This window comes from Callospermophilus lateralis, chromosome 8, assembly GCF_048772815.1.
Source record: "Callospermophilus lateralis isolate mCalLat2 chromosome 8, mCalLat2.hap1, whole genome shotgun sequence".
Lineage (NCBI taxonomy): Eukaryota > Metazoa > Chordata > Mammalia > Rodentia > Sciuridae > Callospermophilus > Callospermophilus lateralis.
In genome coordinates, this window is record NC_135312.1 from 14,911,142 (window position 1) to 14,937,568 (window position 26,427).

A 26,427-nucleotide genomic window follows, 5' to 3' on the forward strand; every position below is an offset into this window, starting at 1 on the left:
TGTAGAATGAAAATAATGTTACTTACCACCTCTGATGATATTTCAAGAAGGAATATAAAATCACATTTAAAGAGACAAAACCATGTGGATTCAACATAATGCTGGGACACATTTATTCAATGGGACATTAAAAACAGCTTTCTAAATTTTTCACACACTGGAGATTTTAGTTTCAAATCACATTTCAGATATTTCCTGTTCTAATGCGTCTTATTCCACCTGAATTTCTGATAGTGCATCAGAAAAATCCAGTGGTAAACATCAGAATGAGAGAGACCTGGAAAGGACTCTCATCTTTTCCCCTCACCTCTTGCCACAGAACATATGGGTCACTCCAAAGGGAGAAAACAGTATCTGAATTGTAAAGATTACTTTACTGAAAATCATCACCTACCTGTATTTCTGATGGAGGAAAACTTTGACTAATTTTATGCTAATTTTAACTATAGGTTATGCATAGGATTTATTTTTCACTCTCTTGATTTTAGCCAGCTTCTCTGTGAGTCAAAATGCTCCAAAAGATCAAATACTTTGAATTATGCAAGTCCATGCGTGTGTATCAGATACATACTGCTTAAAATTCCCCCAAAATACTTAATTCATCTTTGACATTGTAAACCCCCAGCAGCCCAAGTCAGGGACAGTCAGTGAGAACTCCAGAGTTCTGGCTCCAGTGTCCTCTCGACAGTTCTGCATGCTCATATATTCCTACTGCATTTCTTCCGGAGTGGATAGCTGTCACTCAATCCCACTTACTGGTGGGGTGAGTGTGACATTCTCTGCAGGGGTTACATAAAAACTCTGCATTTCTCCCTCATTGTTAAGGTTATGCTTTCCTTGGAATTAACCCACTGGCTTTAAAAAAAATTCAGTCAATTTAGACACTGTTTCCTTTACACATGGCTCTTTTGTTTCATTAATGCAACTAAAAGAAATGCTACATGCCAGAAAAAGAATCTGTTGAATTCTGTAAAGGTATATAAAGTTTTCTAAAATCATGTAAAATGAAAAATATCCATACTTTGGAGCTTAACTTCTTAGTATTATCCACATAAATGACATGTGTGCACTGAAATTATTTTATCAATAGATATGTCTTACAATGGTGTCCTGAGACTGAGGCCTACGCTCAGATGTGAACCTTCAATCTGCCAGGGTTAATTATCTGTGTAGAATGGCTAAGTATAGTTTGTGCATAGATCATTTTATGCACTACCTTTGTAGCAAATTGATTTAAGTGCCTTTTTGGAACAGTTATTGGGCAGAATTGATTCGGTGGCCAGTAGATTGACTTACACAGCAAAATTGTGTCTGGTTTTATTCTGGCGTCCAAATCGAGTTTTAAGTAAATGGAAGGAATGGTGGTGCTGTAGTGCAGTTCCCCATCAACTCAAACTGTGAAATGCCGTGATGCACATTATTAAAAGAGATTCAGTAAAGTATGATGGGTTAAAATACCCATTGACAACTGGCACAAAAACAAAGCATTTGAGCGACATGGTAAGTGGTAAATTTTGTCTCATTGAAATGGTATAATCTGACATGATCAAGGTAGAATTGATGACATATTTTAATCTCAAAACTTTCTGTGTTACAGATAATTAAGCAGTACAGAATAGATAGTTTTGTGAATAGTGTGTAAAACATGCATATTTTCTAAAATTTTTACTTTTTTCTTATGCAAACTACAAGCATCTATATAGTCCCAGAACAAATTCACCCTGTGTCATTTAGATTTAGAATCCTAAGGGCAGGGATATTATTCTGTTTGCTGCTGTCCCATCAGTCCTGTGAAATGCTCCAAGCAATTTTCTTCATCTTTGTAAGCCTCTGTTTCCTCTTTGAGTTAGAGATAACAGTATCTCCTTCTTGGTGTTGTGCACTTTAAGTCTGTAATCTTTGCAAAACTATTAGAATAATATCAGAGTAGAAACATGTTCCTACTCAATATATAAAAGGAGTGAACTGAATTTTAAACTGAGCTGTTTAAAAATTCTTCATCTCCAATTCTTCCTTCTTTAGAAGATGCTCTTACTGGTTGTAAGCCCTGTATCTCCTATCATTTTTTCTTCATATTCTCTTCCTCTTTAGTCTCCCCTGTCATGCCCCACCACCACCACCATCACCTGTCCCTCTTTGATCTCTTCTTTTTTCACCTTTTCTTTCTTACTTCAACACAGTTCTTAATCATTTCTTTACTTCCTATATCAGGTGTAATGCTCTCTGCAGTGTGGCAGGTTCCTTTCTTCTCTGTCAACACAGTGTGCTTGGGAGAGCCACAGCCTGCCCTGGGAGCAGTCTCCATCCTTGGTAAAGCAGACAGTGGGGTTGATGTAGTTATGGGGTGTGCATCCCGGTGACCTCCATCACCAAATTTAAAACCAGAAGTTGCCTTTCATATTTTATATCTGTGGAGAACTTTTGTTTTTATAAAATTCAGAAATCATGATATGAAAATGTGACTTTGGATCCCCTTAAAATGTTTGCTAGCTGCATAATCAAGGGTGATTCATACATTTAATGGAAACATTAGCTTAAAACTGCCTTTTAAAAATTACAAAATGGCTTTTGCATTCAGAACTCCGGATATGGGTTACGAACCTTTTATGCTCCTTTGTAATTCAGAAACTGTATATGATGAATTTAAATTTCCAGAATTTAAAATGTATCTTAATATATCTCAGAGCTTTCTGGAATTGTTTTTTTAGTATTTATTGAGAATGACAGCAATATAATTCACAAATACTCTATTTAACCATAAAAACGCCTCTTCTTACTTATCCTAAATTGTACTTTGATTGATATAATTATTGTGCTGAAGTTTTGCCTAAGTGGTAATGCATCTTCCAAAATCCTGTTTGTTGGGATATATATATATATATATATATATATATATATATATATATATGATAATATGTAGCATTTACTGACTGTTATTAATATAGATGAGACCCTGCACTGAATATCTCATCTAAATTTCCCAACAACCCTATGAAATGTGCTCCAAATGTTAATCTTAATTTATAGGTTGGGAAATTGAAGCTTAGAGATGATTGAAAAAAAGACTCAAGGTCATAGAGCTAATAAATGGAGCATCCAGGATAAAACTGTTAGATGATTAAGACAAAGACCAAGCCCTCAAGTTCACTCAAAATTTGGAAGAATCATGGTGAATTGCACACCACTGTGGCAGGTCTAGCATATATGTGGCATTTGTTCTACAAAGTACTACACAAATTCTATCCAAACAATAGGTTGATTCTGAGATCAATGATCTTATTATCACCATTTTACAAAGAAAGGATTAAAGGTTTAGAGAGATTGGATTCCTTGCCCAAATCACAAAGCCAGTACAAGGAAGAGCCCAGATGTGGATCCAGACATGCAAGTTTGAGTGACATGGCCCTTAAACCTATGCTGTAGTCTCTTGTCTGTCCACAGGAAGGCATATGATCATTTTCACCAGCTGTATGCCACACTAAATTAATGTTGAAATGCACTGACTTTCAGCCCTTGTAACCCGACTTCTCTTTTGCTCCCTTTGGACATAGCTATGCTGTAAGGAATTCTAAAGAAAGATAGAAAGCATAATGGGGAACTCCTCTCTTGGGCCTCCAAACTACTCCCAGTCTTGCTGAGTCCCTTGCCCTATGGCCCATAGGTACTCTTTGATGCCAAGTTATTCTGAACATGAGTTTGTTCTTTCTCTTGAATTGGCAAACATCTGTCTGTTGTGTGAAACTCATTTTTTTTCCTTACCCACACTCATTTATTTGGATCTTCAAATACATAAAAAATAATTTCTTCCATGAGATGTGTTATTTGATTAGATAGTTAAACATAAAGACTTTTATTCAGTAAACTTTTTATGAGATCAGGAATTTACCCCGAGATGACACGTACAGGTTTGCACAGTTTTTTCGCATTCACAGTTATATTTCTTTCCTTTTCTAAAGTTAAAATCTGGTCAAATACTCATTTACTGTTACTCAGTAGTTTCCAAAGTAGTCGATGGAAATACAGATTTATGATATTCCTGGTCAGACTCTAAGAGAGGTTAAACTGTGGAGGAAAATAAAATTACCAGTAATTAAATTTACAGGCAGGTTTGCCATCTAAAGCATATTTATTGCTTCATAGTGAAAGATAGTTTAGACACTTTCACATAAAGTGAATCCATTTTTACATGATATAGGTATTATACATTGCCATTTCAATTTATATAATTAAAATGATATCATTGCACTCTAAGGTTAATGGGATGCTCAACTGGAAACCATACGTCGTGGGCAATAAAATAGCAGCACTGCAGTCTTGGCTCTTTTGTTAAAAGCTGATGCAGTATTTCAGCACCAATAGATCACATTCTACCTTTTAAAAATCTTTAGAAAGGCTGGTCAAGAAGAAAAAATGATTCTGAAAGTTGTCATTATTATTTTAGATATAGAAAATGAAATGAATCTATATAGAGTTCTGAGAATAAATAGATTTAAAAATCGTGATGATTTTACCCCCAAACCCCTCTGTTTTCCTGGAGAACATGCCAGAGAATGCCTCGAGTAAGGCATCTAAAATTTTCACTTTAGGATTTTGAAAATTATCAAAGTGTTTTTAAATCAGGGAAAAATAACAGCTTTCTAGTTTCTAATGAGTCTTAATTTTTCTACCTATATTACATGTAATAAGATATAGGTAAGCTATCTATATAACTAATCTCTCTATGTACACATGTCTCATTTATTCTCTCCCTCTCTAACATATAATAGACAATACACATTCAGGAAGAACTATACATATACATTTTAATATTTATCTCTGTATCATCATGGATATAAATGCATAAGGAAAATGATGATGGGAAAATATATCCATTTGTGTTTTTTAAAATATAATTATCCTCAGTTCAAAACAAATGAAGAGGTGTTTCTATAGCATGTAACAATTCTATTACGGTGCTGGGCACAGTGGTGCATGCCCGTAATCCTAGCAACTGGGGAGGCTGAGGCATGAGAATCATAAATTTGAGTTCTAGCCTCAGCAACTTAACAAAGCCCTAAGCAACTTGCAAACATCTGTCTTTTATGTGAAGCAGGGTTTTTTTGTTTTTTTGTTTTGTTTTTTTTTTTTTTTTTTTTGAGAAAGATCCTGTCTCAAAATAAAAAGTTAAAAGGAAAGAGGATGTAGCTTAGTGGTTATGTGCCCCTGGGTTCAATCCACTGTACCAAAAAAAAATTCTGTTATCATGATCAAAATAATATATCATGTGTTTCAGAGCTATAGTGAGAATATGGAGGTAAATGAAGGGAAGCGCAGGACTTTTGGTTCATCCACCATAAATTATATCTCAATAAAGCTGTTAAAGTCTATTGAAAAAGATTCTCTGAAGCCCACGTTGTAAACATTTGCAACTTTGTTTTTCATGTCTTGATTTGTAGGTGTTTTTCAGCTGAAGTAGATCTTCTATTGAACACTTGTTCATAATTATCAAGAATCACTTTTCACTTGAAATCTGCAAATTCTAGAAGGAAATTGTGATTATTGGCTCTCTTGGTAGACCAAAAGTTTTTATAATGTCAAATCTGAGTATACTTATTGTTGTTGACTTTTTATAAAGTCACAACTGAATACATACATTAGCAATGGATACATGTGCAGAACAGGATAACAAAGCTTACTGTTCTGATAGAGTCAAATGGTAGAGAAGGTGAGCTCCAGTGGGTCTTGCACAGATTCCTGAAACGTTCTTTATGTCTTATAAAAGGATGCTCATCTTTTGTCTTTACTACCTCTAAGATTAACCGAACACTACTAAGTGATGTGCTTAAATCTTATGAAATACCAACACAATCTCTCTTTCCTTCTAATTAATCATTTACAACAAACTCTATCCTATCCCATTCACTCCCAAATGATTATACCATTAATACACCTGTGCTCTAATTTTCCCTTGCTTCTTTAGAAATCACATCCCGTTCTTCTTATCCAATCATCCCCACCACTGCCCCTTAGACTCAAGTCACTGTTTTTCTCTTGAAAAAGCATTTTCTGGTTTGTATGACACCTCACTGTTAAAATGTCCCATTGCTATTCTTACCCAGGCAGGAAATCATGTGTGCTTGCCCTTTATTCACATGTGTGGGATTGGTCTTTTATGTTATATTACAGACATTTTTAAGAGAAAACAGGATAAGATTCATGATGGGTCTCAAGAAATGGGTCGTGCAGTTCCTGACGTGAAGGTATGGAGTTGGTGTTCAAAAAGCCACTAACTGTTGATTACCCATGTGTTTTGGACTAAATTTTGAAACCAGTGCATGTCACTAGATCCAGTCTTGAGAGAATTAAAACATTTTAAGGTCTATCAACTGAGACTGAAACTATAGTTTAGGCTAAATAGAGGCTTTTGAAGACTCTCTTCCATTGAAAATACAAGGTACCTCCAATAGCACAATAATATTTACTTTGACATCACCTTTCTCTAATGATCTCATTAAAGACTTTGGATTGCAAAGAGAATATGTCAACCATATCTTAGAGAACCAAAGAATAAGCACATCATTGTCTTACTTTGCCAAAGTTGAGGACACATTCATATATTTCCTAAGGAAGACGTCAAGTAGCTGTTAAATAAGTAATTTCCTTGCGAACCTAAATGTCAATAAGTATAATGCTAATTTTCTTATCATTTATGGGCATTTTAATTTATGTTTTATTGGTCATAACCAGGCATTGCATTAGATAGTCAAGAAACATTGATGAATTATTCAGTATCTATTCTTAGGGGAATTTCCAGTTTTTGTGGGATGTGTCAACAAGTAAGCTAGCTGATACAACCCAGTACAATATCACTTAAACATTTTCTGTTACCAGAGTATAAGGAAGGGAGCCTACTCCAGTATTTAGATATTTCAGAGAAAATTTTTAGATGAACAAATGTTCAAATTCTGCTCTAGAGAGTGAGTAGGAGGATTAACCAGTGAAGAACAGCATGTTCTCTACAGACAGAAAAAAAAAATATATATATATATATATAAATATAAAAATATATATATATTTCAAAGGCCTGGCATGGAAAAAATGAACTGATACTAGGTTGTATATTCCTTGATATTCCAGGAATTCACACAAAAACTTAAGAAATTCTACAGAAAAGTTTTTTTGGCTATCATCTACCATCTCCAACACTTCAAGCAGCAGCAAACTCTATTTCCACCTTGATTCTTTCAGGATTTTACATTTTCTAGTGGATATTTTTGTTCAGTTAGGTAGTGTAATGATCACTCATCTGCTTTCTTTATGTTATCTTTATTTTATTTCTCATAACTTGCAGTATGTTTACTATATATGGCCCAGGATAAATAGTTCTTAAAATGAATGAGATAATGTAAATGCCAAAGGTACCTTGTGCTAGTGTTTCTGGGTGCTGAGACTAGGTGAGGCACCTCACACCTGCACATAGAACATGTCAGATCATTCCATCCTCACAGGGACCCTAACCCAGCAATGTTCAGTATATTTTCTAGAGAAAATAAAACTTGACTCAAAGAACCTCAGTTGACCAAGATCTCATGGTCACCTAATTTGCAGGGAATAGGGAAAAGGATTTCTATGCAAACCTGCCTTTTTCCAGGCCTGTCCTAGTAACTCCGCCTCCAGGATTCTATTTCATTCATCTGAGGTCTTTTAAGACCATTGTATTCCTCCAGGACTTGAGAAGTGACAGAAAGCAAGAGTTATCCTAAAACATGATCATGGGCTCAGTGGCCCTTCTCATAAAAGGCATACAATAAGGTTGTATACATTGTCATAGACACTTGTGTGTATGTCTCTGATTACTTTGTGACTATATCCAGTTAGGTACTGCTTCTGTAAATAAATTAATTGGTAATGTAAATATCATTTGGAATGATGGATGTTAACATGAAGGAAAGTTATAAATACTGTTTTACAGAGAAAGAATAAAAGTTCTTTTCATTGTGAAGGTTTTACCATTTCAAAATTTGTGTCCTGATTATAAATTTACATTACATGAAAAAAGTTTTTAACGTGGTATTTCAAAAATTTTGGAGATGGATGTTGGTAATGGGTTTGTGGATCTAATGCCAGTGAACCATTTGTCCACATGGTGGTTGAAATGGCGAATTTTTTATTGTATATATTTTGCCACCATAAAGTGGTCTTTCTTGTTCAGTATTCTTTTTTGTTAAGAGTTTTCTCTCTCTCTCTCTCTCTCTCTCTCTGTGTGTGTGTGTGTGTGTGTGTATGTATGTATGTATCCATTCTTCTTCGCTTTAATGGTACTACCCTTTTTGTTACTGTTTTTATACCATATTTATCCCATCCAACTATATTCAAATATACAATACCATGTTTATAAACCAGACTAAAGCTAGAATATATCATTTATGAGAAATATTCCAGTCAGCTACTAACATGGAGTTCAAGACCATGGGTGTAACAGTTAGCTGGTACACTAGTAAAAATCCAGATTCCTGCACCTCTCCAATAGGGATTCTCGTAATATTTCTAAAGTGTGGCGCAGAGGTCTACTTTTTAATGAGCCTGACTAGATAATTCTTTGAGACCACAGTTCCATGTTGATTGAATTATAATGAAGAGAGCAAGACCACTACAGAAGCCACCCTGTCTGAGGTGGCACAGTAGTGGTTTGGAGTATGAGCTTTGGAGAGAAAAGAGAGCCAAGTTCAAATCCCATCTCCAATGCATATATAGGAGCAGTATGGCAACCGGTGAGTTATGTAACCTTTGTAATCTCAGTTCTTCATCTCAAAAATTAGAGTAAAAGAGTAATCCTGATGTGATTACAAAAACAATTCAGTAAATGAAACAGTTTTGCCTGGAAGTTAGTAATTGCCCAATAAATGTTAGCTTTGAGTATTACCAAGGTACACACTTTTTTACACACACTCTTTTACACTTAAATATCAATGGAATCTTAATGCTTCTCAGTATGTGATGTTAAAATCTTCTGTCCACACTCTGTTAAGATCAAGAAGCATATTAAGGCATATTAGAGTTTAAGTAAGCATGTTAAGGCATATTAGAGATTAAAAGAAAAATACAAACTTGTGTTGCTACTATGTTCAGTAAAGAATTCAGTTGCTGAATTCTACAAGTTGCTTCAGGTTCTCAGTGGAGGAAACATTTCAGCAAAGAAATAGCCTCCTAACAATGCTAATTTATATCATCTGATCAAAGAATGTTTAAACAACTTCTATAAAGGATTCTATGAAATCCTGGAAGAGGAAAGACATACTTAAAAGGGACAGCATTTGTACTGAGAAGCAGCAGTTAAATCTATGGTGAAAGCATACCACAAAAGAAACAGAAGTATCACAGAGCAAAGACTGCATCGGAGTTATGCTGTCAGTCAGTGCTTTTGAAAATGTGAAGCAGAGAATAGAAGTGAGGTGAGAAGACACCATAACTGATTTCCCCATTTACAAATATGGAAATCTGTATTACATTGAGCCTTGTTCCTTGGGGAGAATACCCAGACAGTTTCAAATTTGGCAGTGTATGACATGCTATCCGAAAGGACATTTTGGTACAGTGTGTGGTTCAATTCTCATCATGATACAAAGACTCTAATCTCTGTTTCTCTTTCAGCTCTCTTTACTGAGCTCTAGTCTCATATCACCAGTGTTGTAGCTTTTGAGACATTGCCGTGGCCTCTGCTGTGTTGCCAATATGTCCCACAAACTGCTCAGAAACCCAGTATTCTTTCCTGGTTTCCCCTAGTTGCATTTATATACAAATTTTGTTACTTAATAAGGACTCAAATCACAGACTTCTAGGTGATAGCTCTTTCTCATGCATCTACATCCAGCGGGTTGCTCTCTTTTGTGGGTTTTTCTCCAGAACCTCTTTTTCTTTCCCTCCTTTGTCCACATGTCTGCCAAAGGCCTGTCATTTTTCCATTATTCCCTCAAAACAAACTAAAACCCCTGTCTTCACTTGTCATATTTTCTAAGAGGAAAGACAGCTATCTAAGAAAGAAATTCAACTAAGATGACTTTTAAAATTTTATTGTCTTTTTAGTTGACATATTATCATTGTACATATTTGTGCAGTATAGTGTGATCATTCCAATCTGTGTATGCATGTGCAAAGGTCAAATCAGAATAATTAGCATTTCCATTGCCTTATTATTTCTTTGTGTTAAAAACTTCGAACTCCTTTCTTGTAGTTCTTCATAAAATATATAACAAATTGTTGTAAGCTATAGTCACTTTACTGTGTCAAAAAACATTAGGACTTATTCCTTCTGTTAAAACAAAATTATTGAAGTATTATAATAAATGCATATAAGTTGCCTAGAAAGCACCAAAGGGGGAGCAGTTGACTCCCAGGTAACAAAAATAATTATGCCTTAATTTTATTGTTATTCAATGATGCAAATACTAATTTATATTATTTTGTACTAAGGAAAACAGCCCTAGGAGATATGCATATTAGCTCCTTTGACAGATGAGCAAATGGGAAGAGATACTAAAGACTTCACACAGCTCTGCACAGCTAATAGATTTTAGAGCTCTCTGATCTAGCGTTAGTTGAGGAGTTTGAGAAGAATAATGTTAAAAGGTACAACCTGTGTTAGGTCTTGAACAAGGTTTAGATCCCCATCTCATGGTGATAGGAAGTAGGTGCTTAGATGAAAAGAGATACACTAAAGCTGAGATAATAGGAAGGTGATTCTGAAAACTGTGAACTAGGAGCATGAGATTCATGAGTGAAGGACTGAAATGACCCAGCAGTTGTCAAGGAATGTCCTGAAGTAAGAAAATGAATGATGTTTCAAGAAACCATAAGGGGGCCAGTGCAGCTGGAGCAGAGTAGGTGGGGGTGAGGGGGTGGGAGTAGAGAGAGATAAGGTCAAAATGATGTGTCAACCAGCTTATTGTGGAACATGCAGACTTTAGACTTTAGTGTTGATTTGAGCTTTCCTTTGTAGAGAGGTAAGACATCTATAAACAGTTTTGATCAGAGAAGACATAATACATGTTTATAACAAGGCAAGAGCAGGAGCAGAGGGTCGTTGGCGGCTATTAAGCCAACCCAAACCTTAGGAGATGATGTGGGGAGAAGAGGTGCAGGAAGGTCATATTCTGGATATTTGCTGAAGAGAATTCACTGGTGATTGGAAGTAGAGTATTGGAGAATATAAGGTTAGTGTCTCTGCAATTGGAATAAGTAAGACTTCAGGGGGAACTGATTTGATACAATTTGGTTTTAAAATATAATAGTGATACCCTTGTGGGAGGTCACTGGAAGGGATTATACATCTTGGCAGTAGGATCAGATTGGAATCTCCGCCAACTATGAAAGTGCTGATGAAGGTTGATAGAAGTTCTCATAGTGACCATGGCAGTAGAGAATGGGAAGAAGGAGTTGGAATGTAAAAATACATTGTTGATGTATTTTAGTGAAAGGTACTAGGAAAGAGATGGTCTAAAATTAGAAATGTAAGGGTTTCACAACTGGCCATGAGGACCACTTCTCAGATGTGGTTTAAAAGGTCAGTATCTTCCCAACATGTCAAAGATGAAGAATCTAAATTCTTGCCTATTTGTAACTGCTTTCCTTCACCCTCATTCATTTTTCCTGTGGAGATTACCTTCAGAATGGGACATTCTTTGCAACTTTTTAAAAATTCCTTGTCACCTCAGAAAACGAATAAACCAGGCTTTCAAGTTCATGTTGTTCAGTATCTTAAAATTTCTGTGGAAAATCCCATATCATGAATGAGCACTGGCAATAACCTCTTAACAAAACCAGCACAGACTCCTCATCTTCATGCTCTACCCTCCCAATTTCTGCATCACTAGCACCCTGATCTTTTCTACACTTTCCATTTTATGATTCCATTACTCATAAAACTGCAGTGGTTCCCAGCTCTACCTGAGATGACAGTCACCTCAACTTACAGTGACGACCTTACATTTGGAACTAAGCCCAACTCCCAACTTTATTTCCTGAAGTTCTCTGAAAGATATCGCCTTGTGCATGGGAGCCCTGCCAACTCTCTGAGACACTGCTTGATACCACCTCTTTAAGTTTTCCCTGCCTACTGTAAAATTCAATTTGCAGATTAATCTTCCTAAAAATCAACTCCAATCAAGCCATTTCTTTCCTCTGAAACAAATTTTTACACTCTATTGCCTGGTGATATAATTACAAACTCCTCCCTTGGCAGCTCCATCTCGCAGACTCAGTAGTTCTAACTTGTTTTACTCATTTTAAGCAGTTCACAGAACAATACTCTCTTATTAGTATGTCTCCTGGTGCCTACAGTGATCTTAAAGGAATGGAGAAGATGAGCTTGGGGGCAAAGAGCTGGGTCTCCAAATAGGATATTTGTAACATGCGGGTAACCAACACCTCTGTGGGGCTGGCTATGAGCCAGGTAATTTTTGCACATTTTAAAAGTATGAACTTATTGAATGCACCCAACGATTTTATGAAATAGGCACTATTATTGTTCCATTTTGCAGATGAAGTAGTGGAGGCACATGGAATGTAAGCCTTTCTGTAGATCACTTGATTAATAAGTGCTTAGGATTCATCAACTGGGTCTAAGTCTGTGCTTTTATTTATATTTATTTATTTACTTATGGTACTGGATATTGAACTGAAAGGTACTTTCCCAGTGAGCTATCGCCCCAGTCCTTTTTATTTTTTATTGTGAGACAGTATCTCACTAAGTTGCTTAGGACTACTAAGTTGCTGAGCCTGGTGTTGAACCTGTGATCCTCCTGCTTCACCCTCCTGAATTGTTGGGATTAACAGCATGCACCAGCATGCTTGGCCTGAAGCCTACGTCCCCACTGGCTCTTGAATGCTACCTTTCTCTTTGGATTTCTCCCACTAACAATGTACAAACCCCTCCCCTAGACTGGAGGCTAAGAATTGTTGAGCAAAATCATTTTTCAACATGTTTCAAATAAGAATTCCTTTTATTTTGAAGGTGGCTTTTGTCAACCACCCTCCAGTAACTAGGGCCTCTCTGACCTCCTTGATCATCTTTCTCAGACACCAGTCACACTTTACTTACCATGGACATCTTCCTTGTTCTCAAACTACATGATGTGTAGTTAGATAGATAGATAGATAGATAGATAGATAGATAGATAGATCCATCTCAAACTAAAATTGCCTGCCTGAGTGGTCAGGGCACTCAAGTTGAGACCCCATAGCATGGTCTACTCAGGGGGTAGCCACACATAAAACATTAACCTTAAAAGAATCAGCTTTGAGACTGACAAGTTCTCACAATCTTGGGGGAAAAAAAAAAAAAAAGGAAAGATCGGTAAATATTAGCCAGAGAAAGTAATTCCATTGCCCTGGGATTCTGCCAAAGGTAATCTTTAAAAAGTCTGAAATCAAATTCAGAAGAAACAGTGTTCTCACTAAATTTCAGTGTTCCTCAGTGAACAACCTAAAGCCATTCCCTAACTTTCCTCCCACCCCCCAGGACCCCAGTTGAGAACATGGCTCCAGGGTAAGACTGTGCCTGGAAACAGCCAAGCTGAGGCTGCAGATGGGAAATGCAATGGCCTCAGGCTGGGAGCAGGCCACCTCTGAAGCAAACACCTCTACCATTTTTATTCACCTTCTTGCTCTCTGAAGCACTCTTCCTCTAAGAAGTGGTGTGTGGGGGGGAAGGGGGAATTAGAAACACGGACTTTATTACACTATGTACAGGTATGATTACAAGATTGGTCTGACTGCACCATGTGCAACCAGAGGAATGAGAAATTGTGCTCCATTTGTGTACAATGTGTCAAAATGCATTCTACTGTCATGTATAACTAATTAGAACAAGTTTTTCCGTTGCTGTTCTTTTGTTATAACTGAAATATGTGTGCTGGAAGAATGAATGTAAAGTAATTGATTTGAAATAGAAAAAGCATTAAAGCCTGGAAATATAGAAACATGAGAAATGACTATGAATTAAATCTTTGAAATGGTTTTTAGTTTCTTTCTTTGGTTCATACAAGTCACCTTAGCAAAATATTTTAATAAAACCTTGTAAAACAACAACAAAAAGAAACCAGGGACTTGGCTGGGTCAACAATAGTCAAAATGCTATGAGTAGTTATCAGAAAGTGTTGTAAATTTATGCTAACTTAAATTCTATCTTTTCTTACCCTTCATTCCTTATTACTTTCTGATTTTTCTTCCTCCAATTTCTCTTGCTTTCTCTCTGCTCCTAGTCTCCTTTGAACACTGTTTCTGCCATCAATTCTTTTGAATATATCCTGTTGAATATTTTTAACTAGATGTAATTTTAAAAAGGAAGTCAGTCAGTCTGAATCAATGACAAGCTGGAGAAATAAGCAATTTTTAAGGAAATGAAGTGTTATTACTCTTAGGGATGTACTAAACTATTGAAAGCAGTAACTAGCTGTGTCACTTAGGAAATGGATGGCTGCTTTACCTCCCATAAAAGCACATATTGTAAATTTACTCCTTGAACCTAAATATGAGTTTCTTTTTTTTTTCCTTTTGGCTGAAGACCTTCTCTCTTTAAGGAGATTAACATTTATTCCTTTACAGATTGCTTAGCAAACATTTTTATTTGAACAGTGAGGCTATCAAGATATAAATGCAAATTTCAGTTAAAAACTTGGTGCTAATGAGGTCAAGACTACACATTAAATCTCTGTGTCTGCCAGTTAGCTCCCTTCTTTGCATGGCTACAAGTGTGTGGATGACAGGTCTGGTCATAAGCAGCTTTGGAGGACAGGATGTGGATGAATCAGTCCATGTGCTTCCACATATTAGAAGAGGGCTCTGTTTCTGTCTGCTATGCACTGTGGTCAGTAGCTTTATTTCTGTTTGTGAGAATTAGTGATTCTTAGAAATTTAAAGATAATCATAGAACCATCATTGTTATATTAATAATGTATCTATTATTCCAAGTCTCTGTTCTCTGCTAATGTTATTTAAAGCTAGAAGTTAATTTTCTGTTTTCAGTGGCATTTTTTTTTTGCATGTGTATTTTTACCCTACTCATTAAGGCTAATAGTAGTATGGGGATTGTTAACATTGCCTCTGAACTCTTTAAAGAAAAATAATGATCCACCCTGTGAGCTTTTGAGTGAGTTTTGCAAAGTTCTCATTTCAACTCACAGAGTGCTTTTTTCCTTGATTAAAATGTATTTTTCAATTAAATTAAAATGCAAATATAGACAGACTATGTTTATGGCTATAATAGAATTATTTAAAGAAGGTTTTAAATCAGCCTACTATAAATATTTCATGCACAATTTCATTTTATCATTGGGCTGGTGCTGCCATGTTCCATTTCCAAGATTACTTAAAGTGCTATGAAAACTTAATCATCCTGTCCAGGGTGTATCACTTGGTATCCACCTTCTGGATGGAGGAAGCAAAAGTGGCATCTTTCCTATGATCTTTGTAAGTTATATCACTGATGTTGGAGCACTAGGAAGTACTACAACTTCCAAACCCCAAAGACTGAGTTATAAAAAAAATTGACCATTTATTTTAAAGGAATATTTTATTATTCATAATTGAAGCAAGATTTCAATTAAAGTATCATATTTTATAATTTATTATAAAAATTAAAGATCTGGAGGTATACCTCAACAGACTACTCTTAGTCTAACCTTTTGTATTAGAAATGTAAAATATTTGTATTGGAAAGTATTGCTGTGCATGTAATAATGATATTTTCAAGTCGTTTTTTTTCCCCCTGATATCCTATCACTCCTCAAACATTTGGTGAAAATAATTTTAAAATTATATTTGATAATTTGTTCTTTATCTCTTTTTTGTCATTATTTTTAGTGATCTGAGTGAAAACCAAATTCAGGCAATTCCGAGGAAGGCTTTCCGTGGGGCAGTTGATATTAAAAATTTGTAAGTATACACATTTAAATTTTTTTTCAGTAACATCTGTTTTTGAAGCTAAATCTATATTACATAAATTTCTAAATCCTAGCTCAGGAAACGTTGAATTCTTGCTATTTGAAAAGATTCTCATTTGGAAGATGTCTGGAAACTGAAGTCATTATCAAATTCATTGAAAACTAATGAAACAATTTGATAAAAATATATTTACAACATATTTTCTTCCCTTTCTCTGCCAGCCACCTACAGCCAGTTCTTTTGCAGTTGGTATTGGTTTTTACTGGAAGTACAGAATCTGAACTGTTTTATTCAGGGTGGAGTAGATAATATTTTCTTGTAAGAGATACATATAACCTACAGGTTTTCTAGAGTTTTTCGATTAAATGTCAAAAGTTTGAAAATGAGAAAATTATGTCTTCCTGTTTTTTTTCATGAAAGAATGTGTATATGTTCTTTTAAAATAAAGAAGAGTATACATCTGTATTTTTCTTTGATAAATGTTTAATCTGGTTTCTTGTGTTGAAATGTTTTCTAAGTGCTTATTGCTCTTAAGGTATATATCAGATTTAAGATCTCAATGACAATTCTAATATTGTCGATATATATCTTTATAAATTTTAAATTGCCGTATTAGTCTTTATGATGGTTTTCAGTTGACTGTGAATGCTAGGACATAAAATATCTTCTTAGCTTTTACGCTAGTTTTGAACTATTGTGGGGGGAAACCCTGTGTGCTGAGATTAACTATCAGCAATCCAATATTTCCTAGCAAGTAATAAACAGGGCAGGCACTTTTTCAAGAATGAACTTATATTCAGAATTCTCCTTGGTGTGATCCAGTACTATTTTTCCAGTAGCAAAAGTGAGACAGATGTTTTTCCCTGTCAAGGAAGATGACTGTTTACGAAGCTACTGATTTCTGCCTTTACATCTTCTCCTAGATATAAATGGGTTTTGTATTAAACTTGTACTTTCTAAATGTACAGGTAAAGACAGAAAACTACAGGCTTGTAGGTATAAAGGAATATAGCCATTAAAATCATGACCCCAGGATTTTATGAGCACTCAAGTTAAGGGGATTTCACTTGCCCTCTTTTTATCTTTGCCAGTCAGGGCTTGGAGGACTCAAGATAGATTCAGTGAGGAAGGATGCTCAAATCTGTCTCTGTCTGGTTAGAACAATGTAAGGACTGGGTAGCACCTACTCATGCTTTCATTGTGTTATTGTCAAATATAGCAGTGGCTAGAGTTGCTGTCCCTTGGGAATGTATTTTGCAATCTTACAGGAATATTATGTCTAAGTTCTTAAAACAGTGGCTTTTAATATTCTTTTGTCAAAATGTTCAGATAATCCAAATATACAGAAGCCTTTCTCTCATATATACATCTACATTTAGAAGTAGGGACAAGTCATGGGGGACTTTTCATATGTCCTCTTCATTCAGCCTTAAAAACAAGATAAGAGATTAAGAGGGTAAAAAATGAGATGGTAGACAATTGCTATGAGGAAAGAATATTTTAAGTCATTTTCCTTTTGCAGAAATGAGTTTTCCCCAAATTTAAAGACTTTATTATACATGCCTTCAGATGAATTCAGAATTAGAGTCTCTGGAGTATTTTTGTTGTTGTTGTTGTTGTTTGTATTTGTGGACATGAGTGAATTCATCAACTTCACTGAGCTTTTGTTCTCATTTTTATAAAACGAATATGATAGTTTCTTGGTTTCATTTGTTGTTATTAGATAAATAAGATATGTGAAAGATATCTCAAAATAGTAACATGCTATGGGAAGATAGTATTTCATTCTATAGATATTCAACTGATCAACTGCTAGAAGATATCCATAAAAAAATGTACAGCAAGGAGATAGGAAAATAAAACATAAGATGAATTGCAGTGTTAGAAATGGGTATGATTATTCTATTATGAATCAATGAGACAGAGTTAAAAAATGGAAAAACAAAAGTATGCTAGAAGGTACTGAATTAATATACACAGTATTCTGATGTATAAACAAGATAATAAGTACTATAGGGATTGAGAGAAAAAAAGCATTGCTTGAAGTCATCAGTGAATGTTTGGAGAAAGAGTTCATGAAAGAAATATAAATCAATCTAAGGAAAATGGCTTATATTGTGTTTTGGTGAAGAATAGTAGGTAAAGGTGTGTTGAGAAAATTAGAATTTTTGAAGGAGGCTGGTCAAGGTCTGATTTCAAATATTGATTAGATTGGAAGATAAAAACCAAAGTACAGTGGTGTGTGTGTGTGTGAGAGAGAGATGAGAAATTAAATGTGACAATTCTTTTTTTTTTTTCTTTTCTTTTTTTAAGCAAAGCAGCAGTGGGGAGAACACAGGGATCTGAATATGGGGACAATGACTAGAGCAGAGCTCAAGTAATTTCTAATCTGAGGATACATGTTGCTATGGACGAAAAGCAGCCTAAAAAACTGCTTTGATAATGAATGATGATAGGCAAAAGAATCAATCCCTCCCCCTCTTATGCATTAATAGACTTATTTATTTAGGATGGTAGCTGAAATATTATAGGCCCCTTTTTCTATTTCTAAGATATAGTCTAAACTACATTATCAAAAAAAAGTCTTAATCTCATGGGATGAGCTTTGAAGTTTAGTTTTATTATTCAAACTTAAGAACACTCTCTGTCAAGATATATAAAAGCTGAGTAAATTCAATTTCACATTATTATTATCAAATAAAGTAATAACCACAAGTCATAAAGTAAGGGTTCACCAAAATACCACTAATATTAATATGATCAGCGTCCAATATGAGATGGCAGAGGAGCCCTTTGTCCTATCTATCATACTAGTGCTTGCATTTCCAAGTTGAAAACCCTGCATAGTGCTGTCGTGGTTCTTGTAGGTAGTAATTTAGACAATAAAAGAAGAAAGAATGGTTGGAAGGAATATGTACTGTGGCTGCATGAAGATATTTTTCAGTATAGGACTATCAAAAAGCCCCGTCTGATGCACTCTAGCAGGTTTATTGAATTTGCCACATTCAGGACTTATTCAGAGCAAATTCCAGTTACCGCAAGATTTCTACGGGAAGCACTTGCTTTAATCTTGTAGATTGGCTAATATGCTCAAGGCAGCATCCTGACAACATGAAATGGATGCTGTGCTAATGTTGCAAATTAGCAGATTTTACTCCCCTTCCTTCAGGCAAGCCATGCTAAAACTATTCTAGGCAGATGGACATTTATCTTTGCCCTTAAGCATCTCCACGGAGGACTTCCCATAACTTTTTGCTTAACTCTATTAATTTCTTAACGGGATTAAAACCCTTTTCTATTTTATTTTGTTACTTTATTTTTCTCTAGCCACAATTTAAACCACTTATTTTCCCCTCAAATGAGATGGGAGAACAAGACCATATTAAAATATCAAGTGAATAATCAATTTTTAAGATAGTCATTGGCAGCGTTTTTCCATCTGTGTTGTTTGTCACAAATTATTAACTAAAGTACTGATGCCATAATTACCAACTGATGCCTCCCCAAAATAGTAATCAGTGTTTATAGAAATTTTCTTCAGAAAATTCATATGTGTATTTTAAAGATTTAAAATGGATGTAGTTATGAAGACTTTGCTGCCTCCTAATTGAATCATGAAGGAAGATGTTACATTGTGCACTGATTTGTTTTCAAGTATCTGTTAGGTATTCCCACTTAATTTAATCCTCTTGAAGAATATTCATATCCCATCTTGCTCTGTTACTGAGACTTGCCAGTTTATTCTGAAGTATGTACTTGAAGTATCATAATATGTCAAAAGTCTCATTTTTTAAAGAAAAAAAAAACCCAGTTATCGTTACCCAGGATTTAACAACAAAAAAAACCACATACAAATAAACTTTTTAAAATTAACTATATTGTTAGTTTTTACTCACAAAGTTTATCACCAAGACAAAGCCTAACTTAATTTACGTTTTTAGTGAGTACAATATACTTTAGATTTTAGTGAGTACAATATGAATACTTAAAATAATTAAGTTCCAACAAGAATTATTTTATGCACCATGTAAAGTAGACCAAGCCTGCATATTCCTCCTTCCGTTTTGTGCTACATCTTCAAAGTGTACTCAATGGCCCAATCAAATTCTATCATTTTCTGATAGTAAATAAATATATACCTTTCCAATTTATTTGCATTATCCCAATTTCTTTAACCCTAAAACTGTTATGAATCTTATCTTTCTTTTTTCAGGATAAATAATGTTTTTAAGAAAAATAAGTTGGGGGAAAATATACATTATTCTTTCTTCATGTGCATTAATGTGTAGACAAAGATTTAAGTCACAAGATGATTCAGCATGGTTCTCTTGGGGTAAGTTCATGATAACATTTGGAAGAAATGATGTATGGCCTTGACATTTTAGGAAAGAAATCGCCCAATTTGTGATGCACTGTTATTAACCATAACAAGTTTCAACAAACAGGAGAAAGTGGATCTCTGTAACGTGTTTTTATGGAGCTCTATCAATTGTTTAAAAATCTATTTTGTTTCCTAATGGAACTCTGTCATCATCATCTCCTCCTCATTATCCTCATCCTTCTAATCATTATTATTGTTTTTGTTGTTTCTTTTTCATTACTTTGTTAAAACCTGTAGAAGAACTCACAACTCTATCTCAGGTACAAAGATATATATTTCATTATATATTTATGCTTTTCTAGTTTGGAAATATTTCTCTTCTAGTTTCTCTTTACTAACCTTTGCGTAATTCATGATGATAAGGGAGTAAGAGGTATTCAATTAATATAGAATAAATATGTAACAGAAGAGTATATGTAAATTTTCCCATGCAAATGAAAGACTTTATGTACCTCTGTCATGTAAGTTAAGTCATAATTGCAAAATTTCTGCTTTAGTCAGTTTTCATGTTTACTTCATTACTTTTCTTCCTTATGAAACTAATATTCATCAATTTTCAGTGGGCATCGTATCTTCTCTTGCCCCAGGCCTTTTCTAGACTATTTTCAGCAAGCCTGAGCCAACAATACCTTTGAAATGTGAGTTGTTTCTTTGCGGATGGGCTCACTGTCCTTAGACTTAGATTACATGCCTCAAGTCTTCAAGGGGCCTAGAAACTTCTGAGCAAATATGTAGAGAAGGCAATTCATTTTCAGAGCCAGTAAATGAAGATGGATTCTATTTTACAGGGGCCAGTCCCTCACACCCCCTAACATACAGAATACTTCCTGTGGATCTGAAAGACAACCAAAAGTTGTCTTGGGAACTTAAAAAAAAAAAAAAAAATCGGCATTTAGCAGATGCCTCTGTCAATACCGTGGGAACTGTCCATGGTTCTGTAATATCCCTGGTTTGCATTCACTTCAAAATCACACTCTGAAATGAGGTAATCCCCAATCACGATGATGAAGTTGGTTTTCAATAACCTCCCAACCTTTGCATTTTGCTTTGTCTCCAGAGTGTCTTATGTGGTTTTTCTTTGTCAATGCATTCTCTTAAAAAATATAATGCATACAATATTTCTTAATAAATGCCTTCCAAACCAAAATAGACAAACAAAACACAGGACAAACTGAGTATTTGGAAATCCAATGCACTTACTTATAAAAGAGGAACTGGTACTGGTACGATATTACCATGGCTGCAGTGTTATCCTATGAGACAAAAATAGGACTTCGAGAATTTCTTGCTTTTCCAACATTGATCTGCACACTTTGCTACCCCGGAACTGTTACAATAACCCGATGATTGAATTTTGGTATCCAGACTATAGTCTCATAAGATAATTTTACAAAGATACCGAAAGTTTTTCCATGGACACTGTTTTTAATCCCACCTCTACCTCCTTCAAAATAATCCAACTAATAAAAAGCCACCTTTGTTGTCGGCACTGTCATAAAGCCCTGGGAACACAGCAGAATTTTGTCCTAGAGCAAGAGGGTCTGTAGAAACACAGACTTTCCTCTGAGAGAGCAGTGCGTTTTTTCTGTGTACTATATTGTCATCTTAGACTTACAGCTTCTTTGCCCATTGAATCTGCACAAAAGCCCTTTGATTTAATACCCACTTTATTTTCTATCTAGTGGATTCTACCATTTTTTTAGGGATCACTTTTTTCCTCTGTCACTTAGGATTGCTTCAGACTAGAGTAATCTCTTCTTTTTCTGAAATTCTGAAGTCTTTCCATATATTGGGCTATTCCTTGAAGCACGATCATTACCATTTCAAGAATTAAGAACCTCCTAGAGGGGTTGGAGATAGAGCTCATTTGGTAGAATCCTTGTTTCACAGGCACAGAGTCCTGGGTTCAATGCCCAGCACAAAATAAAACAAAACAAAACAAGAAAAAAACTCCTAGGTTTATTTTTTACCCATTAGGGTACTGAGTATGGGCTTTGGAAATGCATAGATATAAATTATAACTAAAGCTTAACAAAATACCTGCTACCTATCAAGCATTAGCTGTTGAACACCTGTGAGCCTCATTTTCATCTGTATAAAATCTGAATGTCAACCTACTTTCTTTTCTCCATCTTCCTTAGGCGTATCTTTTGCCCCTTCCAGCAGATATAACTTTATAGTAGAGTATTTCAATAAAAAATGAGATGCCTAGTTCCCAATGTAAATTGGTTTGTGTTTCTCAGAATAATCTTTACCTTCAATTTGTTTTGTTTTTTGTTTCCCAATGTCCAGGTTAATACTGATGTGCTTTTAAGCTGAGAGAAATCATATGACTTGCTAAAATGTATATTTAAGATTATCATTTATATGGGGCATTTCATATTATTTTGTACCCTTTATATGCATTATAATTTATATTTTGGGTTATATTTTGGGTTATTCCTTAAAAGTAACATTGACATAATATTTGTATATTTGGGAACTTATGTTGACTTGAATTTAATACACAGAGGAAATAAACAGAAGACATTTTATCCATATCTTTAACAACATTGTTTTCTCTCTCCCTTTTGATTCATGTTTTATCAGATATCTTCTATACGGAAATGTTCTTATTCCCTCATTGATTCTAAGCACATTAATGTGTTTTCAGTCAACTAAAATTTTGTAATGTTTTACCTTACAATAGTAACATGAATGTGAACCAAATTATTTCTAATACTTAAACCTAAGCAAAATATAACAAAAATGAATCACAGTCATAATAATTTTGTTGAGACCCTGAGACAAATCCTGTTTAGCTTAGGCATTATTAAGAATTTTAAGTTATGTGTTATTTCACAGTTAAGTATATTTTTTTTGTGTCCTGATTCTCATAAAAAGAAGACAATAATAAGATATTTTTATTAGTTGGATGTTTAGAAAAATATGCATTTGTTACTTTAGACACACAAAAAGTGAAATTAATAGGAAAGTTTTATATGTATAACTCAAGCACGGTATGGTATCCAAATTTTAAAGAAGGAAATGAGGAAATCCCTTCAGAGAACTTTAATGAATCAGAATACACTATTTTCAACTATTTTTTCAGGATGCCAAATAAGCATATATTTAATCTTTTTGTCACAACATACCTATTTATAAAACTTAGGTTTAGAAACATTATATATTGTCTCCTATAACTAGAATAAATCGAGTTCTGAAAATAGGCCAAATTATTTTTAGTATTAAAGAAAATCAGATCAGCTTGTGAAATTCTACATGTGTGAGGCGTGGAGTGACACAGCATAACAGGGGTGGTCTGTTCGGCAAACTTCACTGGCTAAGACTAAGTTTACCAGTGGTGGGGAAAAATCAAAGCAGGCAGTCTAGAGCTTCCCAGAGCATCAGACCATCTTCCTCCCACCACTGAAAAGAGAATCATAAAATATTCATATTTACCAAGATCAGGAAGATAATTCTTTTAACCTCATTATTTTCACGAGATTAAGGTAGTACTTCAAAACACCAATTCACAAATGAGGACAGTGAAGGATCAAATAGAGAGGAAATTTTGAATTGGAACAGAAGCATAGGGGAAGGTCAGAGGCAGGAAATAAGGAAGAAGACAGGAGTCTGTGCTAGAGTAAGTTAACTAAAAGGAAAACACACACACACACACACACACACACACACACACACATTAAGAGAAGATTCTTTCTTCCCAGAAAATAAGAAAAGTCCACGTTTCTTCCCTCTGGTGAGCAACCCTATGCCAAGAAAATGTCCTATTACTGCCTCTGTTGTACTTGACACCCTTACTAGCTGAATCTTTCTAAAGACCAACAAGTTTACCTTACGCCTGGCTAAAGAGTTGGAATTTTATTTTTGGAGAAGTGGGGGAAAAAAGACTCCTCTTGTAATTTTTTTTTTTCGTTTAATTCAGAATAACTTCATGCCACAATGGGAAATCACATCTAAAGAAAGTCAGCCTGTCGCTGGAGGCATGGCTGAGAACAGATCCTTTCCTGTTTACAGAAAGCACAAGTACCCGGGGCTTGAGAGGTAGTGGAGAAAGACATGAGCAGGGTGAGAGAAACAAGGTGCAGGAAACAAGTCCAGAAATCCTGAAATAAATTACGCTCCTGCACAGTTTTGACACTGTTTATCTTGAACCATATGCAGATAAATGGAGGTCTGCATGCAGAGATTTTTCTCATCCGCACTCATGCGGGCACATAGCTTTCCATAAACATCCCTCTGTCACCAAATCCACCCATTGGTGAAAAAATTATTGACTTGTTTGATTTTGGTTGTTCTTACTTATGAGTAACCTCTTCACAAGAAACCTTCCATTCTCAGAAGATTTGTGAACTGAGATACAAAGGCATATAGTAGAGTTTTAAGGTAAACTTTGGTCAGGTGCAAGTCAAATGTCATTAATGTTTGAGCATGGATACAGCTTAGATTTCCAAGAATCAAATGCAGTATGTAACTATGTGCAACGTTAAAGAGGGGTGGAATTACCAGTTTAAAGCAAAGGCACAACTTCTGGTATAAGGAGAGTATTTTGCCTTTCAGTCCTTGTAGGACAAGATTTGGTTGAGTGCTTTCTGGCATGCTAGAGCTTCCCCTTTGTGTATTGTATGCATGATTTAGAAGAAGCTGTGTCAGCACTGATTTATACATTGACAGCTAAGGATAATAAGATATGGGCAAACATACAGCTCACCCTTTTACAGATTAACCTGGAGACTGCATTAGGCAAATTTGATAGCATTAAAAGATTTTGCCAATTTGTCTGGAAACAATTTCTCTTTTGTAGTGTGTCAAGGGTAACACTTCATGCCATTGTTCTAATTTAAATGGCTTTGATAAATTGTTCAAGAGGTTAGAGAATACTAGTGTAGATATATATTTTAGCACTTTAAAATAAAAAGGCTATTAACTTAATTGGTAAATGAATTTAATCTGTAAAACTCAAAAGTGCTCCAGAATGTAAGTGTTTTCTTGGAACCACAGCTGCCATATTACATCATGAGGCTTTAAAAGTCTTCTTGGAAAATGAAATTATACTTCTGCATTACTTCCTAATAAGTAGAAATGCTTCAGGCTGTTACAGTAGCATGAGTAGTAGCTATTATTTGGGGAAAGCCTGAGTTTATAAAAGCAATAAAATTGTATCTTCTCCGGGGTGCACCTGTTTTTATATTGCATGTCCTGGATGTACCATTTGCATCACATCAAGGTAGTCTTGTGTATGATTGTGTCTCCTGGAGATCCACTTAAAAATTAGATGTATATTTCATGAGACATTCTCTATGTACATAATTTCTAAAGTAAGGAATCTGAAGGGGCCCTCTGAAAGTCAACAGATTAAATCATTGGTTTATTCAGTAGTCTTGTGAGAGAAATCACTATTTTATGGGAATGTTTAAACAGTTCTTTAAGAAAAGACCTCAGATATGAATGAGCCCTTTTCGGGAATTTGAACTTGAAACAAGGATGAGATTCATTCATATGATGATCATAACCTTACCCTGTACATCTGTGTTCTCTCAGCAGTGCAGGTAGAGCTGACAACTCACCTATTTCATGAAATGTTTTGTTTCTATCTCAAGTGAAGCATTAAAATAACTTTTGCTTTACAGGAATAATGATATCTCTAAGCATCAAGCTGCGGTGTTTAAACAACGATTATTTATTTGGAAAAAGGGACATAGTACAGACAGGAATTAGTATTAGCTATTTATTCCAATCAAGTAGATTCCTTAAGATGAATACAGAAGTCTTTAATATCAAAAAGAAAGAGAAGGGGAAAAAAAGCAAACCAAGGTAGAAACATCCTCTCCTCTCTCTCTCTCTCTCTCTCTCTCTCTCTCTCTCTCTCTCTCTCTCTCTCTTTAAAAATTAACACAGAGTACTTAGACTATTAGAGAAAATTCATTTGTGTGAATTATGTATTATTTAGAATATACCTATGCAGCATTTAAACATTTTATTATAATTAAATTCAGCATTTTAACTATTTGCCTGTACTATGTGTTTCTTAGTGTTTGGAACTGAGATTGGCATCTTGGAGAAAAGCAAAACTTTTATCAGTTTCTTAATACATAAACTTATTTTCTTGGAGAGTGATATAATTATGA

At 35.0% G+C, this 26,427-nt stretch overlaps 1 protein-coding gene across 4 annotated transcripts in view; it reads left to right on the forward strand.

The window, feature by feature from the left end:
- Window positions 1-26,427, forward strand: part of Slit2 (slit guidance ligand 2) — a 333,688-nt gene that overhangs the window by 189,568 nt on the left and 117,693 nt on the right. For all 4 annotated transcript variants that reach the window (XM_076864131.2, XM_076864130.2, XM_076864129.2 and 1 more), the window contains exon 5: window positions 15,838-15,909. In XM_076864131.2, the coding sequence (XP_076720246.2) occupies window positions 15,838-15,909 (72 nt within the window). The remainder of the gene's footprint in view (window positions 1-15,837; window positions 15,910-26,427) is intronic.